The following is an 18,679-nucleotide window of genomic DNA, read 5'->3' as shown; positions in this document are numbered from 1 at the left end:
AGCAAACTATGTGAACAACATCTTGTTACATGTACAATATATGCATAGTTATACTACAAAAATATACAGTGGTAGTATCTGTTGTTCCTGCTTATGTGTGTTGAACACCTGACCTTGAAGAGAACCTCCACAGAGGTGAGTGTTGACAACACAAACAACATTACATATATTTTTATAAATCCTTCACGTACATAAACACAACCAGAGAAATAATCTGCAATCACCAAATAAAAGAAAAAATAATTCAGGATTAATGGGCTTGAACAGTTTTCCATTTAGACAGTTACGAAACAGCACATGGCGACATCACCCTCCCCCAGCGCGCGTACGCGCGCGCACACACTCACACACACACACACACACACACACACACACACACACACACACACACACACACACACTGTTGGTTTCATTCAGCAGCCACAACGCACCACGTGACCTGGTTAAAAACAGCCAAACATTACATCAGCCCGGAAGTGGGCCATCAAAATACAACCCACGTCACGCTTAAAAGGAACAGTACATTTACGGGGTCGAGCAAGAAGCGTAGTAGTTTGTTTAAATATGATTTAAAAAACCCCATATGATAAAAAAAACAACATGGTAAAACCAAACAAAAACATAAACATAACAATTTAAAGAGAATTGAGATAAAAATATAAAAGAATAGTGAAAAATACAGACAAACAACCTTTGATTTTATTGTCTTATTTCTTATTTGAAAGAGAGAGCGAGAGAAAGAGGGAGCTCGAAAGAGTGTGTGTACGTGTGTATGTGTGTGTGCGTGTGTGCGCGCGCGCGTATAGAAGCGTGCGTGTGTGTTCTTCTTTCTCTCCGTTTAAAAGTGACATGTCCCTGTGGCTCGCTCTGATTGGTCCATGTGGAAATGGCGGGGCGTCATTCATAGTGACTTCGAGGAGCAACCGGGACTGTGATTGGCTGGCGGAGCCGGCACGTCACACTATAAAGCTATGTTAAAAATAGCACAGCTCTCATTCCAGTCCGCCGCTTACCGCTGGGAAGCCACGCGAGGGCCAACACCGCCATAACAAAGCGCAAAGCTGGCCGCGTTCCAGCCGCTTATCAGGAACCCACTGATTAATAAAACAAACAAACAAACAAACAAGCAGGATCTGAGAAAGAAACCCACACTGTGGATTACTTTCTGCTTCGGTGTGTGATCTCCCTGGGGTTCTCGGACGCGGAGCGGCATGGAGCAGCAGGCGGAGGCGCACCGCGTCATGGAGCGGCAGGCGGAGGCGCACCTCGTCACGGTGGAGCGCCAGGCGGAGGCGCACCGTATCATGGAGCAGCAGGCGGAGGCGCACCGTGTCATGAGCCTCTCCCTAGGGAAGATCTACCGCTCTCGGGTGCAGCGCGGCGGCATCAAGCTGCACAAAAACCTGCTGGTGTCCCTGGTGCTGCGCAGCGCGCGACAGGTCTACCTCAGCGAGTACTACAGCGCGCATGCCGCCGCGCACTGGATCGTCGACGGGGGGTGCGCCGATCCGGGTAAAGACAAGCAGTTTCCCGGAAGACCAGATAGCCGCGCCACCGACGTGGGGAGCGACAGGACAGAGAGCGACGAGCGGGCCGCGACGGAGCCGAGCGCGCCCGCGGCGCCGCAGCTCGGCGGCAGCGACGCGTTGTGTAGCGCGCGGCCGGCAGCGGAGGATGCGGGACACCCGGAGTCCGAGGCCCCGCAGAGCGCGGACAGGCGCACCCTGCTTTCTCTGGACGAGAACGGGGTTTTCTCGCTGGTTGAATCCGGCGTGGAACCTGAGGCTCCCGCCGCCTGCACCGCGGAGGCGGCGAAGGAGGATCCGCGGTGCAGCAGCAGGAAGCGCAGCGCAGAGGGCGCGGAGGGCGCGGAGGACGGAGTAGCCAAGAGGACAAAAGTGAACGGCTCGTGCTGCTCCGGTCCCGCGGAGACGAAGGACGGGGCCGAGGACATGGACACCGGGAACGTCACCAGCTTAATCACGATATTCGGGTCGAGTTTCTCCGGACTTCTTAGTAAAGACTCCGCTCAGAGCGAGGCGGAACCGGAGGATCCGGGTCCTGTCTGCTGCGAGCAGATGCTGAAAAGCCTAAGCACCTGGACCACCGCCATAGTGGCCTTCTAAGACTCAGGACCTTCCAAGACCAGGACTCTGGTCCGAGGATCCGGGAAGGAGGCCGCGGTGCCGGGGAACACTGCGGAGTCGGCGCGGGGAGCACATGGCCCCGGTAGGGAGACTCCCCGGAAGTCCCGTGGTGAGGCTGGCGGGACACCCCGCCGCCGGGTGGTGCTGCGCGGGTCCAGGACTGAGCCGGGGCCTGGGCCGGGACGAGGCCTGGTGACCTCAGCGGGACGGAATGTTTGCTGGCGTCACAAGGGACAGACTCTGTACATAGTGTTTTTACTGTTTGTTCATGACTACGTGTTGTGCGACAAAATAAACCGTTTTTGTACAAAAATCAACTTCTGCTGCTGTTCCTTCACTGTCGCCACAGGCGCTTAGTGGTGTAGAGCATAAACTGCAGTTTAATGGATCTGATTAGTGCTGGTTCTGAACCTGTTCCACATCCATTAGCCTCGGGTTGATCCATCTGATCAACCAACTGACAAAATGTTCAACTAGGAATCATTTTACTGGGGGCCCCCTAGAAGGACCCCTGTGGTTCCCAGGGCCTCAAGTTGAGAACTGTCTGACATTTATTTCTTCCTGAGGTTTGTGTGGTGTGAGCATGCTGTTAGTCTGGTTTGAAATCCGCTGTGCGCCAGGGCAAGGCAGCAGTCTGAGTAACGCTGGTTTTATGAATCACTGGACAGGAAGTGGAGCCCGCTGGTCAGCTAGAGTCACTGCATACTATATGTGTGGGTAGTACAGGCAGACCTTAGTATGCTTAGATAGTATATACAAAGTACCAGAATCATATAGTGTATCCATTATTGGATGTGAACAGGGCACGGTTGAGCTTATCCCACAATGCATTGTGAGAACAAGATACCAGTAACATGCAGTGTTGTCATGGCAACATCATGAGACCATAGTTATTCCTACTCATACTAAAGTACAAGGTGTAGTGCATAGTACACCGTTTGGGCCATGGGGCCAGTTTGGTTTCAGGTCACTAAATAGCAGTAGGACCCAACATGGTGGCTGTGTAGTGTTTAGTCTGGACAGGCCAGTTGCCCTGCCCACATTCCTCCAGGTGGCCACACCCACTGGTGCCTGCCCCCAGATGCAAAGCATGCTGGGAATGTGGGTCAGTCCCGCACAATGGGTTAATGGGAGGATTACAGCAGTGCCAATATAGGAGTATTACTGTGTACTGGATGTATAACAGTGGTAGTTTGTGAGTACTCCACTATGGTTGTACTGAGAATCTCCAGAACAACCTCCAGGATATTCAGGAGTTCGTCAGAAACACTTCCTTACACACACACGCAGTGTCCACATTCCCAACCCCCCCCCCAGCACGGAATGTGGGGCCCGCTACAGGGTCTTGTGGATCTGCCCCTGTAGTCCTGTCACATGACCCTCAGCATCACATGACCCCACCTGCCTGCAGCCTCCATTTCCTGCCTGCAGCCTTCACTTCTGCCTGCCTTACAGACACACCCAGAGGAAGAATGTTGTTCGGTCCCAGAGAGACAGTTACTCCGACGGTCAGAAAGACAGACGGAGAGACAGTCAGGTAGACAGCATGTCAGGACATGTCTCCCTGTGACCGACATGAAAACAACTGAACCTCATGTCTCACTTCCTCTCAATGGAGAGAGAAAACTCTCCTCTCCTTCCCCCTCTCATCGCCTTATGGGAACATTTCTTCTTTCTTTCTCATGAAGGGACAGCGTAGCCCTCCCCCTCTCTCTCTTTGTCCCTCTGTCGCTCTGATGGGGGGGGGGCAGACAGACTGGAGTCTTTGTTTATCCTGGGAAAGTGATGGGGGAGGGGCGCGCGCACACACACACACTCTGCATTAAATACAATGCACACGCTGTCTGTTTTTCTGTTTGCCTGCTTCATTGGATTACGTGACATTTTCTTAATGTATTTATAGCACGACAGAAAATGCAGTGACGACAAAAAAATAAATAGAAACACAAATAAGGATAAAACAACATGAATCTTGTGAATGAAAGGTCAGCGTGCAGGTGTGGGGGCGGCTGTCTGCTCCCATGATGCATTGCTGCACTCGCATTCCAAGACCAGGGGTCGGTGAGTTTACACCTCAATGGAACTCCCTCGCTCTCTCTCTCTCCCTCTCTGTGGTTTCCCTCCAGATGTTTACATCATCAGCCCAGTGGAATTATGGGAGCAGCAGACGTTTCCCTTGTTACCATGGCAACACAACAAGCAGGAACACACACAGACACACCCTCACCCGGTCGACATGACGACAACCAAACACACACATACACAGTTTGCCCTAGTGCCCTCCGCCGTGTGTGTGTGTGTGTCTGTGTGTGTGTGCAGTCTGGGAGGGGGAGGGGAGCCTGCCACCACGCTGGGTGTGTGTGCATAAATGTGTGTGTGTTTCATAAAACTGCAAAGTCACTGTGTTGTCCTTCCTGTTCTCTCTGTTTCTGCCCCTGCCTTGCTCAAGGGCATCAGCAGAGTGGGAAGCTGACATACAGTGACTCCGGACAGGTTCATACCCGCTTCCAGACGGTTGTGGGTATGAACCTGTTTAAATATATTACAATGAATATGAAAAAAAATACAATCGAAACACAAATATTTAGCATAATAATATATACAGATATATTATATATATACACTATATAATATAATATAATAATATAATATAATACTATATAATAATACTGTTGTTCTGCGTGTGTGTGTGTGTGTGTGTGTGTGTGTGTGTGTGTCACTCCAATCTACATTAACTGCTGCCGGACAGAGTGAGACAAGCAGTGAGACAGCAATAACAGTCATGTTTAAAATGTTATTTTTTTATTCCAGGAAACGACCAAAATTGTGTTTATATTTATATCTCACTGCAATATTTACAGTTTGCTGTTTTAATTTGACACTATATCTTTCTTTGTTTTCCATTTGCTTTGGCAACATAAACGTGCTTATGTTTTGAATTGAGAGACAGACAGTGAGACAGGCAGTGGATGTCTGTCTCTCTTCGCTATACAGCAGATATGAATGGAGTTTATTTAAATATTAAAGAACAGTTTTTGCCTGTCTGTCTCTCTGGTTGGAGTGGAGCAGTGAGACAGTGAAAACATGACGTCATCACGACAAGCAGGACGCACCCGAGGGGGATAGCGAGCTGCAGGGATGACGTACTGTTGTAGGCCAACCCGGAAGTTAGCATCGCCCTGGTTCTCACGACCAAGAGCCAATGAAATTAAATGTAAAAAAAAAAAAAAAAAATCCATTGGATTTTTGATTATTGCAGAAAATAAGTTCTGTGACAAACAAAAGTTTACAATACTTACATGTTCTGTTCAGCAATACCATCTTCACAAATGAACAGCACTTTTATGATTTTAAATACAATCGCCAGAAGTAAAAGGCGAACGTGACTATACTCGAACTACAACCCCAATATGGCGACCACGCAGACAAATCGGAAACGTGGTATCTACGTTTCTATGACTATTTATAACTATATATAACTCTCTCTTTCGCTCTCTCTCTCATATATATATATATATATATATATTAGACTAATGTATGTTCATTAACACATTCACATACATCCTCAAAGAGAGACAGAGGGTTGCAATGTTTTGATATTGCATTTTTTTTTTATCATTAGAGAGGAACAGGAGTTATGGATAATCTTGCATCTATTAAAATATTATGTTATATTATATTTTATAAACAAATATACATACATATAAAAAATAACCGTGTCACTTAAAAATAAATATATTCAAACAACATCTAAATAAATAAATGCAGCCATGTGCCCATGAAGTGATGAGTTGAACAGGAATGCCCACAAGCGACAGCGATCGCATCTGGTATGAGCTGCGGAATACCCCCCTCTGTCCACTCCCTGAAACGGTCTAATTCCTTTGAATTAGACTGTTTATTTTGGCAAAGCAAATGGAAAACAAAGAACATTTACATTTACATTTACATTTAGTCATTTAGCAGACGCTTTTATCCAAAGCGACTTACAAGGGAGAATAACATTCAGCTACATTGCGACAGAGAAAGAAAGAAAGAAATTAAAATAGTCAAATTACAACAGAAAATGTTTCGGTGATAAATGCATACACAGTATAATAATAATAATAATAATAATAATAATAATAATAAAAAATGTGGATACAAATGAGCTTCCTAGAATAAAAATCGAATATTTAAAATAAATAAAAATCCTTACAGATAAAAATGTTATCTCCTTCCCAGTGCGCTACTGAGATATGAAGGGTTCGCCCGGGCACCCCTCCCCTCCCCTCCCCCTCCGCGGAGTGGGGATGCATTACTCGGGAAATTGTTCTCACCACGGCCCGGCCCGGCCCACACGCACACGCACTGAGACTGTGTACTGGAACGACACTAACAGGAAGTGGTACTACTGGGTTTACCGGTTTGTTTAGCTCACACGCTTCCTGGTTCCAGTCTGGGAGAAGGGTTCCAACACACTCTATGCAGGGAGAGAACAATGTTTACATTTTTTTTCTGCTTTGGTTTATGCTTACCTCACTCTTGGTTTACGATGTGACTTTATTGCATCATTTTCGTTTTTTTTTCCCCCTCCTCACATTGTTTCCATGCTACGAAAGCGCGAATGGGGCGTGTCCTCCCGAGGCTCCGCCCTCTCCGCGTGGTTTCCTGTTCAGTCTTGTGATCAGACTGATGACGTGTTTACGGTCAGTAAACGTGTGAACAGGAAGTAGAAACCAGCCAGACGGAAAATGGTCGGTGGGGAGGTATCACCGCTCCCTTTTGACCTGATTTATATCACATTACGTTTTCAAATAGAATTAAATACATTTTGAGGTGGCAACTTTCATGTTAAATCCAACGTGAAATAAACTGTCTGTACTGCGGATGGATGCTGCCATCTGGTGTCCGCTCCGTGAAACTGCACCTGCAGGGCGCAATAAGCAGCAGCTGATCATTGCACAAAGGATAATTCATCATACAAATTCCTAGACGACGATTTAAAAAATGTATTTCATGTGTGATTATTATAGCTCAGACCTGATCAATTGGTCTGAAATGAAGCAATGAGAGGGCCGCCCAAATCAATTGCTCAAGTCTAGAGTCTGGACTGCAGCAGTTTGTGTTGAAACTGGAAAGAAGCAGATCAACTTTCACCTCCTGGTTCACTCTTCCATCTCTTATCTTGTTTTTATCTTGTGTGGTCAGTGATATGTGATAAAATAGATGAAACACATGGTGAAATAAAGGTTTAATATATAAAGCAAATGGAAATGTGATCCAGACCGTTTTCCTTTTGTGTTTTTGAACTTGTTTAAATAGGGCTGCAGATATTCCTCGATAATTCCATTCGGATTGTATGTTATATTATTTTTTTATATTAAAAAACGCTACGGACGGTTCCACAGCTCCGATCAATCAGAGGCCTCTTTTCTCCAAACAAAGCTACTTAAAAAAATCCATACGTATTTGATTCACTCTTTTTCCTGCTCCTGAAAAAATCTTGCACGTGTTTTCACGGACCGGTTGCCCAGCTGGTGTTTGGGAACCTCTGCACGAAAGGATATTCCGTCGGTGATGATCGGCTTTATTGCCACATCGGTGGAATTACTGGACATTCTCGTCGTAGACGCACTCTCCTTTGTACACTCAAACGCTGGAGGAAAGACGCTCGAGCGTCTCCCCCCACGCGGATTTTGCAGTTACCGGGAATGTTTCTCTTTAATGTGCGTTCATGTTGCAACAAACTGGAGGAACGTATATTTAACGTTATTGTGCATCCGTGTGAATTGATTCGCCAAAACATTTATAATCAATCACTCATAAAAAATAAACACCATCTAATCGCTGAAAACATGTGAAAACACGCTACAGTGTCGTACTGAATTGTGGAGTTTGTTTCTGATCCTCACCATTTTAGCTTTCTAGATATTTTGGGAGCGGACGTAGAGTGGTCGGTCATACTGGGCACGGCCCCTCCCCCGGCTCCGTGTAAAGAGAACCCCGGGAGCGCACGGAGCTGGGGGAGCCACCACGCCCCCCGCAACAAATATCCCTTTTTCGCATGTTCTATTTTTAAATCCATTATAAAATCAAAACAACGAAAAACAGCCCGTTATTGGTTTTAGAAATGGTACATGTATGTATTGGATCAGCGGTATTTGACACTTGAGAGGCTGCACCTCTCCCGCGATGGGGCATGGTTTCAGCACCTTTTTTTATTAACGATTTTGAAACCTAATTTGATATACTTTTATTTATTAATTTATTTGAATCATTGAAGTTTTGCTCGGTGGTTAATAACACTCGTCTGTGGCGTGACAAACTCAACACATTTATCATCGCTTTACAGGACTTCAACTTCCTTTTTCCAACAGAATGTGATTTTTTGATACACAGGTGCATTTGTTGTTGGTTTAATCAAATGAACCAAACAAGTTCCGATTATCAGTTCAAGTTTATTATTAGTTAATGTCTTAGGTCGACAGTCAACTCGCATTGTTCTTGTGAGAAATTCATAAAATAACTTTACGGTGGATGCAGATTGAAGAAGACGACAGCGTCCAATCAGAACAGTGTTTATTTGGCTGCTGAAAGGGCGCAGGGCTAAACAGCAGAAAGGTGAATTTACAACATTGTGTCTTGGCCAATCATAAGGAACCTCACAACCAGACAGGCATCAGAAATAAAATTACAAAGAAAAAACATGATCTCCATTAATAAAACGCAGCTGGCAGCAAACAGAACCTGGAGCTTATATACAACCCCCCCCCCCCAGGCATGGTGCCAGAACCCAGAACCATGCTAAACCCCCCAGTTCAGCTCATGGCTGCCTGCTGCTCAAAAACCCTCGGAATTCTGGGTAATAAATGCTCCAATTGAACCAAAACAAGGTTGTCACCCTTAACAGGGTGATGTCTTAACACGAAAAACGAAACATGTAAACTATGAAGCAAGCAGCAGGGGGCGGCTACTTGCCGTGGGCCTTGCTGGTCTTAAAGGAGACCTGCAGCGTCTTCTCACCCAGCCGGTAGCCGTCCAGGCCGCTGACCGCCATGGCCGCCTCCTCGTAGTTAAGCATGGTGACAAAGCCGAAACCTTTACACTTGTTGGTGTTGAAGTCTCGGATCACCTTGACGTTGGTGACGGCACCGAACGGCCCGAACAGCTGCCACAGGATCCCCTCATCGGCATCCTGGCCCAGGTTGTAGATGAAGATGCACCACCCCCCTGCGCTGCTCCCTGCCGCTGCTCCAACGCCCCCAACGCCACCCATGTGGTCCACACCCATGGGAGAGAACCTGCAGAGGAGAGGCAGCTGTTAGAACATGGAGGAAGAATCACATGATCCTTTTTCCTCCCTACGTTAACCCTTTCACAACTTTATAACCTATTAGGACTGTCGTAGCAGAACTATATTGCTACTACATTCTTTGTACAGGCAGTCCCCGGGTTATGAATGCTCATACTTATTAACCAACCTCCATAAAACATATTATAAAAACAAACAAATTATATATATATATATATATATATATATATATATATAAGAAATTGAGTTAAACATTTTACCCCCAGATTTCTTAAAGAGTACCCATTGCCCTGGATTCTTCCCTTTGTCAATTTTAATTTTTTTTTTTTTTTTAAACAGGCGACTCAACCCCTCATATAGCTGGGTTGGCCCAGGCTCATGGAGCCTGAGCTACCTGTCCCATCTCTAAGCGGCCACTGCTACCAAAATGCTGGCAAAGGTTGTTGCATCTCTCATCAAAATTGTTGAAGGTAATCATATCTTTGACTGTTTCCAATCCAGCTTCTGTAGGCAGCATAGCACTGACACTCATTGAAAAAATGTGGGTACGGTGGCACAGCAAGAAGGTCCCGGGTTCGATTCCCACCTGAGGCGCTGTTGGCACCACGCTCCAGCGGGTTATCTCCCAATAAGGGGCCTTCTGTGTGGAGTTTGCATGTTCTCCCCGTGCTCACATGGGGTTTCCTCCATGTAACAGTAAGGACCCCCACCAAAAACATGCACAACATCATCGTCTGACCAGCGATGGGCATTTGTAACTGGTCCCCGGGCACGTCGCTGTATGCTGCCCACTGGTCCTGGCTGCCCCCCCGGAGGAAGGACAAGCCAGGATGGGTCAAAAGCTAATTTCACCAGCCACCATTTGAAGCGTGCGTGTGTGTGTGTGTGTGTGTGTGTTGGTTGCCGTCGCTGCATGAGTGCATATGTGGAAAACAATCTTCTTCTGAATCAATGACTTTACAATAAATGGCTGCCACAACAAGACAAGACCAGTATTCGACGTATGTGCTTCTGACCCGAGCCCTGCCTTTTGACCCAATTAACCAAATTATTTTGTTAGAAAGGGTAGGCATTACTGATACTGGCCTTGATGGTTTACCTCATGTCCATCCAAAAGACGTTTTAGGGGGTCATCGGGGACAGAATCTAATTTTCTGCTCCACTGATGTGGAATCCCTCACAGGTCAATTCTTATACCCATATTGCTCTACTTGTACATTGTTGCTTTGGGATCTCTCATGACTGCTATGCAGACGATACACAGCTGTACTTATGTGTGTCTTCATGAGGTCAGTTTCTCCTAACCCTGCTTGAGTGATTGGTTACATTACATGATGACATTGATAAGACGCTTTTGTCCAAAGTAATGTAAATTAGTGCTGGGCGAAAAAGCGCTACGATAATTATCGCAATATTTTTTCCCCTCAAGGACAAAATAGTCTCAATAATTTTGACTGTTTCAGCAGATTTGTTAATTTATAAAAGTGCTAGGCAAGGGGCAACGAAAAGCTGATCAATTTGGATGATCTAAAGCGGACCTTCACCTCTAGCAATCATGTTTGTTGATATGGGACCATGAAATGTGTTGACTGTGGGGATTGCACCGTGGGGACCACAGCGAACAACCATACGACAGTCCTCTCCTGGAAATGGGAAAGGCATCAATTGCCTATTTTTAGTGGCTGCCCACTCTGATAAGGCCGAGCTGAGGGTAATATTCAGGAGACAGGGGTCTCCTGAAGTAGTTACTACTACTTGGAATAGGCTTATTAGCATGAAGGGCAGTAAGTTCTTCAGAGAAACACTAACTGGACTCTCTGCAGTAGATATTTCTGAGTCAGCATATCATTTATCTGGGTTTCAGTTGAGATCTGCCGTCCCATAAAGCGCATTCTTCGTTTCCATTATCAGATTATTCCAGCTAGGTTCTGATTTGATTGACTTACATGGGTTGGCTGGCCGTGGTCAGCATCTCTCAACCACTGCTGGAGGGCCTTGACTCCAGCGATGGTTGATAGAGCTGCAGCAGGGTTTTGCCTCGCATTATGTAATCGGCTGGATTATTGTTTGTGTCTACATATCTCCAGCTATTTGTGCTGTTCAATGTCTGAATCTTAGCTACACTTGTGGCCACAGACACCCTATAGTGATAGGAATCAGACTAACCAGGCTAGGACAGTTTTGGGGTCTGTCCAAAGAGTCACTGTCTCTATTGGCATAGTGAGTTCAGCAATAAGAAGTTTAGCCAGCTGGGCACCAGAGAGAGCTGCACATAATTCTAGGCAAGGCATTGATGGCTAACGTCTCGGGGGCTACACAAGACCTGGCCTTGATGAAGCTGCGCGAGTATCGGCATGTTCATTTTTGGTCAGAGGCATCACAGAAAACACGCATTTCTGACTGAAGTGGATGTATCAGCACAGGGGGGTACCTAGGAGCGAGGCATACAAATGCCAGGGAGAGCTTGCTAGTTCTGAGTCCCATTCCTTTAACAAGCCCTCTGGCTTTATGATGTCCCATCCACTCTCCTGCTTTCATAGATCCTGTACGAGGATTTTTATCGAGGATAGCTCAAGTCATGCTGGCTAGCAAGCAGTATGTATGTATACATTCCTCATGGTGGGTCCCTGGTATGAGATGAGCCTGTTTTTGTAGCCCATCATGTCCTTCAAGTAGTTCCACTGGAGGCCTAGTGTCAGCTCCTTCGGGTTGTCCCCTTTTCCTGAGAGCCACGTTTTAAGTTTAGACTATAACAGACTGTCAACCTGGCTCAGTGATTCTGCAGTACAGTGCCTCCTGCCAGTGTAAAACTCAAAAGCTAGGCTGTTGATGTAACACTCACTGCAGATCCAACATCTCACTGCTTTTATCATCTGTCAAGATATGTGCAATACACTTAGTACTATCTGGTTCCTATTTATGGTGATTTTTTTATTTTTATGTTTCTCTATTTTATATTGTTTATAGTGTGTATTTGATATGCTCTTTATTTTCTGCTGTCCCCTTTTTGCTGCTGGAACGATGTAACTTTCCCTGTTGAGGGACTAATAAAGGTTTATCTTATCTTATTTTTGATTGCTAGTTTTAGAATGGAAGTTAAGTAGTTTAAGATTGTTATTTTTCCTATTATTCTCATGGTTGTTCTTAAACTGCTGCATTTATTATATATTATTTTACACAATTGCCTTTGATCTGTGTCTTAGTTGTGTGAAGCATTTCAGACCCTTCGTGTTGACAAGTGCTATCTTAAGTTATTGTTTTAGGGCTTAATTTGCAGTGAAAGCATATGAAGGTCCAACTCAGTGCCCCACCTGAACCTCTGGGCCTGGTGGTGCACAGGGCCAGCGAAGCGTCTCGACTGGTTCTGGTACAGCTGGGACAGCAGCTGGCACTTCTTGATCTGGTTCGGGTTTGCAGCGAACTTCACTGTGATGGGCTCAGAGGATCCGGGAGGCACGTGGCCATTCAGGCTCTTAATGGCGTCCTCTGCCTCAGAGCGTTTGTCGAAGCGGATGAATGCCACGCCACGGGAGACGCCTGGCAAGCGCAGGAAAAAATCATTAGCAAGCAGTGTAGCAGCAAAACCATCTCAATCGAAACACACACACACACACCACACACCCACACACACACACAAAGTAAAACTGGATCTAAAACCTGCACTGAACTGTCCCGTACCCGAGGCCTGGTCCACCAGCACCCGGGAGTTGATGATGCGTCCATAGCGGGTGAACATCTCCTCTAGCTCCTGCTGGCCCAGCGTCTTGGGGAGGCCGCTGATGTACAGGTTGGCATCCTTGATGCTGTCAGAGCTGGGACGGGCGAACGACACCTGAATAGAGACAGCGTCAGAGGGAGCCAGATGCCCAAAACGACACGAAAAGTAACTCAACAAAAATGAAATACATACAACACGTTCTGTTGACATACACTCTTTAGGAAAATATAGGAGATTGCTGTAAATGTATAAAAAAAAAAAAAAAAAAAAAAAAAAAAAAAAGTAAAAGTCCCAGTCGCCATCCAGAAGTTTGTCACAGTACATGGAAAGAAAAATAAAATATAAAGAAATATAAAAATAATAATAATAAAAAAAAACAGTTTCAGATGAACAGAAAGTTCTGGAAATAAAAACATGGTAGAAAACAGAGAGGTGGCCTCAGAGCTTCGATTCGGCACAATGTCACACGGAGGCTGGGAACCAGTTGGAGCTCCAGTATAAATATGTGCCGAAGGGACAGCGTGTCACAACATTACAGGATTAGCTGCAGCAGACACCTTCATCTTTAAAAGAATAAAAATGACATTTTGCAGCAAATCAAAGAAATAAAAGCACCTTTTCACATTACCTTGATAGTTTTAGACTGTAGCCTCAGGCCATTGAGGGTACTGATTGCCCTCTCTGCATCACTAGGGTTAACAAAGTTAACAAAGCCGTAGCCTAAACTGTGGCCTAGAGAAACACAAAAACATAAAGAAAACAAGAAAACTGCAGCAGCTGCTCTCAGAGTACACACAGTACACTTTATGGACACCCTGGAAAATAATAAAAATACAGTACGTTTTGTTAAACAACTCCCATGTGATTGGCTTGTGTCACAGAAGACAAGGCAAAAAAACCCCCGCTGTGATTGTTAGTCAAGTAACTAAAATAAAACACAGTGTAAAATAAAAACCAAATAAAATTTTAATTACATAGAAAAAAGGCACATAAAAAAATGCAGATATAACTTTTAATACTGGAGCTAGATAGTTATAATATCTATCGATCTATATATATATATATCTATATCTCTCTCTCCCTCTCTCTCTCTACAATAATATTTAAAGAAAATTAAGCAGTTTGGAAACAGGAGTCACATGGAAACATCCAGAGTTTTTCCACACCAAACAATTTAGAAAGAAATCAAAATACATCTGGAGTAAAAGCAAACAACCAAAAAGGTTGGTGTGATGAAGAGGAGGACGAAGCAGCGACTTCCCACGCAGAGCTGCCATGGCCCAGCCGAAACTACTTCATTTGGCACAATCCTCAGCATTCCATAATAATAAAAAAACGTTTCCATCCGAATTAAAAAGGGGCATTTTAAGCAAAGAGAGAGTTGCAAAAAAAATTAAAAATAAAATAAAAAAATTAAAATGAATTTGCTACATTTCCATCAGTTGGGGGGGGATTTAAACCTCTACAGGGCTCCAGACTAACTTTTTCCCACGAGTAGCACTGGTGCTCCCCACTGAAATCAACATTCAACGCAACACATTCATATTTTTTCCATCTTAACTGTATAACTGATAAATGTTTTTGTAATAAATAGACAATTTAAAGAAAAAACAATGTGCTGTTTTAGTGTCAGTCACAAAGTGAAGTAGTGCTTTAACTGAAAAAATCATTAAGTGGTTAAGAGCTTTTTTCTTTTTTGTGGATCGGTGCTATTTTAGAGATTTTTTATGAACTAAACCCATTTGTCCTTCAATTACTTTTCACACACTTTTCACGTGTTGCATGTTAACAAATAACAGTTTGTATAAACCAGACATTATCGTAGTGAAATATTTTACCACCTGCCTCTTTTGTCTGATTGGCTAAGCGACCATAATGTGACATTGACTAAGCGTTACTGCTGTTTGGCTTCAGTCGCATGAGAGAGGAACGCGGCGGCGTGTCATACAGAGGATTTCAAGCCGGTACCGGGTTTCGGTACGAAACCAAACAGAATGTTTAAAAAGTGCCGTGCATGATCGTGTTTTGATTCAGAGTGTGCACGGAAAGGAGGGGCTATTCATAGACAGGTCCATTGTGTGTGTGTGTGTGAGAGAGAGATGCTCACAGCTCTACAATGAAATAAGATTTTACCCATTTTAAATCGTAAATAAAAATTCAATGCAGCACTTGATGTTGATATTGTGAACACTGCGAGAGCCTCAGCTCTCCAACACACACACACGCAAATTGCTGCTGGTCCTAGTTATGAATCTGAATTGCACCGTCTCTAAAAATGGTTGCAGTCTGGATCCCTGGTCTACCCAAAATGTGATCTTCCTGTTGACTGTTAATAAAAGTCTCTTCATCATAACCCTGCGATATTACACCGTGATAAGCTTGTACTGAGATAGTGGCATTAAATCACACAGACGACAATTTAATTGTTAATGGCAATTACTTATATGACAATTAACTCCCTCCCTAACTAGGACAAGTAGCTGTGCAGGAGTAGGACTGACAGCAGGATAATAGTATTTGAACCAGCAGTAGTTCTAGTAGTAGAACAGTAGTAGTAGAGCAGTAGTAGTAGAGCAGTACAGGTATGGTGGTAGTACCTGCTACTTTGTCCTTGATGAGCTTGGCCGACTCCAGCTCGCCGATACTGCTGAACAGGCTGTGCAGCTCCTCCTGGCTCATGTTCTGAGGAAGGTAGTTGACGATCAGGTTGGTTTTGGCGTCCGACGCCTCCTCGCACATCTGGTCGTCATAGCAACTGTCAAACACCTCGGGCTGCTGGGGGGAAAAAAACACACAGACTCAGAAACACAACACCTGTCTGGACCAACATGTGTGTGTGTGTGTGTGTGTGTGTACCTACCTTCATGCTGGCTCCTTTGCTGTGCTGGGACTCGCTTTGTGAAGACTGGACCTCACAAACCTGGAACATGACACATTTACATCCAATTCACTTGGAGCTATGGTTCTCAACGCGGGGCCCGGGGACCCCAAGGGGCCCCCAAGGGGCCCTTCCACAGCTTCCAGCGGATCCCCAGAGAAATGATCACTAGTTAGACATCACTGTTCTTTCATCTAAATTTTAAAATGTCCAGTGAAGAATGTCTCGATGTTGGTGTCACGGCTATCTCCCTGACTAGAGATGCTAAATCAGCTCTAATGATAAAAAATATATATAGATTTCAGTTTGAGTCCAGAGAATAAATCTGATCAAGCTGAGGCTCCTGGGTATGGAGAAGGTTAAAGATCACTGCTTTAAAGTGTTTTCATGGAGCTGGAGGGTCTGACCTTAAGATATCTGATGTGGCCTCGTCTCACAGCCATGAGGATCTTCCAACTGGATGGGCGATAATCTGCAGAAAGCACAAAGCAGCAGGAATGTTCAGCTTTTTACAGGATAACAGTCTGACATAGTAATTAACGCGACTCGCAGAAAACTCATCTATATTTATATATATATATATATATATATATATATAAATTAAACTTCATTCGTTCAACTTGGGGGTTTGTATTATTTAAGATATGTGACGTTTGAATCATGCCCGTGGTCGTGCTGCTCCCAGGCCGAGAAGCACAGGCCACACGGTGGTCCGCTCACACCGGGAGCAACCGCTTCTTAGCAGAAAAGGCTCCCCCACCCTGTTCCGCGGCTCAGAGGCAGCAGAACTTAGTATTCAAGCGCTGTATTCAAACAGTATTCAAACAGCATTTAGACGGTATTTAGACAGTGTTCTCCGCCACTCAGGCACATGCCGGACGCGTGCCGCTAGCTAGGCCACAATAACCAGAGCCAACGTGAAACAACTTAAACTACGCCAGTCGACAAACCGATGCGGGTTGAATTTTCCTGTGGGAAGAGTAGCGAATCAATGACCCGCTTTGTGGGATTAATTTGCGGATAACGGGACCCGCGCCGCGCGGTGCCGAGGGCGGGAACGGGAGCTAACGGCTAACAGCTAACCCCACGGATAGCTCCAGCTGTAGCCTCCCTAACCTGGCAGAGCGCGGCGCGGTCCTCGCGGTTCGGTCACTCACCGTGCGGTTCCGTGCGGTGCAGCAGATGGAGCTGGAACTGAAGCTTCGCCGCAAACAAAAGACCTGGAGCGAGGTCACAGCGGCACGGACACTTCCGGCCTCACTTCCGGTCCGAACATCACGTCATCGACAATCAAAAATACAAACTATAAATAATTTTAAGGATAAAATTAATAATATGTTTGTACCCTTGGATGATGACGTTTGAAAATGAAAATAGGAGTGACTTAATAAACGCTCTTTCTCTTAGATGTTGTGAAATTGCTCCAGATCACGGTGGGATACTTGTCCTTTTAGTTTCTCTTTATTTCTCGTCTCAATGGTTTGTTATTTTTTTATTTCAAACATTGAATATATGACATTTTAATATATTACATTTGTGATCTTTATTATTATTATTATTGTTGTTGTAACTATCAAAAATGTATTAAAATATTCATCAAATAACAGCAGCCTCATACTAATAACTGAGCAGCACATAAATTATCAGTTATATAAGATAAAAATAATAACATTTCAATAAATTGTTTCCGTATTCCATGATAAAAAGAGAATTTTTATGTTATTGCATTGCAGCGTAAGAACATTATTATAAAAAAAAAATCATCCAATAAAGTATCGGAAAAGCCAAGATTACTGATGTGTTTATGCACAGAACGGCCGCACGGTGGCGCACTGGAGAGCATGCAGCGGTGGGTTTTCGTCAAATAAACTGATAATGTTGTCAGGACAATGACTTCACGTCTTTATATTTCAAACGTCGCATACGTTATATACTTTATATAATGAAACCTCCCCAAATAAGAGAAGAGAAGGGGTGGGAAAACCTCATATCCATGATCAGCAACTCATTGTGTCTCTTAAACGTGTAAAATATTCAAATATCATAATGTTTCTTCTACCATAAGATCAAAGACATTAGGATCGCATGTAGAGGGCGAGGAAATGGAAGCTGCTTGTATTATTCATCGAGGACCAGATGGATCAGTACATACACTCATTTGCCGAGAAGCTTATTCACAAATGATTTATATTATTTATACTGCGGCTACATGAGAGCTGCAGCGCACAAACACACACACACACACACACACACACACACACACACACACACACACACACACACACACACTAAAACAGACTACGGTATAGAATACATTTGCATGTAGAAAGCTGTTGATTTCCGTATTAAAGCTAAACCGTAGGTCTGACATATATATCAATCACAAGAATGCCCATATGAAAATAATCGAATCAAGATCAAGAAGAAGACTAGTGTAATTCACATTCATTCACATTGGAAATACCCCCAAGATGTGAAACCTAAAACACAAAACCATCAGAAGTAATATTTTATTTAATAATAATAATAATAATAATAATAATAATAATAATAATAATAATAAAAACACTGTTTTCTTCGCACCATTCTGTGTTTATTCTCAGTACAAAGCAGCTGAACGTTTCGTCGCTGCAGCCAATCAG

General features: G+C 44.4%; 2 protein-coding genes across 4 annotated transcripts; one reads left to right on the top strand and one right to left on the bottom strand.

The window, feature by feature from the left end:
- The first annotated feature begins 1,010 nt into the window (after positions 1 to 1,010).
- Positions 1,011 to 2,460, top strand: ier5 (immediate early response 5). Its single transcript, XM_080014797.1, has one exon. The coding sequence runs from the start codon at positions 1,212 to 1,214 to the stop codon at positions 2,124 to 2,126; it is 915 nt and encodes a 304-aa protein (XP_079870923.1). The 5' UTR covers positions 1,011 to 1,211; the 3' UTR covers positions 2,127 to 2,460.
- A 6,119-nt stretch (positions 2,461 to 8,579) lies between these two features.
- On the bottom strand, positions 8,580 to 17,294 carry LOC307235503 (ELAV-like protein 1). 3 transcript variants are annotated; one of them, XM_080007626.1, is made up of 8 exons: positions 17,195 to 17,294; positions 16,445 to 16,509; positions 16,020 to 16,079; positions 15,757 to 15,934; positions 13,788 to 13,891; positions 13,099 to 13,273; positions 12,753 to 12,978; positions 8,580 to 9,430 (listed from the first exon to the last, which is right to left on the bottom strand). In XM_080007626.1, the coding sequence occupies exons 2-8, from the start codon at positions 16,478 to 16,480 to the stop codon at positions 9,100 to 9,102; spliced, it is 1,110 nt and encodes a 369-aa protein (XP_079863752.1). In that variant the 5' UTR covers positions 16,481 to 16,509; positions 17,195 to 17,294; the 3' UTR covers positions 8,580 to 9,099. The 3 variants fall into 3 exon arrangements, with proteins under 3 accessions (XP_079863752.1, XP_079863753.1, XP_079863754.1); XM_080007627.1 differs by having other exon boundaries at positions 13,120 to 13,273; XM_080007628.1 differs by having other exon boundaries at positions 13,120 to 13,273; positions 15,757 to 15,931.
- Between the last annotated feature and the right edge of the window lie 1,385 nt (positions 17,295 to 18,679).

The sequence above is a fragment of the Zeus faber genome (assembly GCF_960531495.2).
Source record: "Zeus faber genome assembly, chromosome: 1".
Lineage (NCBI taxonomy): Eukaryota > Metazoa > Chordata > Actinopteri > Zeiformes > Zeidae > Zeus > Zeus faber.
Note: the sequence above shows the minus strand (reverse complement) of the source record. Positions and strands in the feature narration are given on the sequence as shown.

Excerpts from the sequence above, each read along its gene's own strand:
- ier5 (XM_080014797.1), top strand. The coding sequence starts at position 1,212 with ATGGAGCAGCAGGCGGAGGCGCACCGCGTCATGGAGCGGCAGGCGGAG.
- LOC307235503 (XM_080007626.1), bottom strand. The coding sequence starts at position 16,480 with ATGGCTGTGAGACGAGGCCACATCAGATATCTTAAG. Across the intron at positions 15,935-16,019 it reads GCAAAGGAGCCAGCATGAAG|CAGCCCGAGGTGTTTGACAG; the intron begins GTAGGTACACAC and ends TTTTCCCCCCAG. Across the intron at positions 13,892-15,756 it reads CATCAAGGACAAAGTAGCAG|GCCACAGTTTAGGCTACGGC; the intron begins GTACTACCACCA and ends GTGTTTCTCTAG.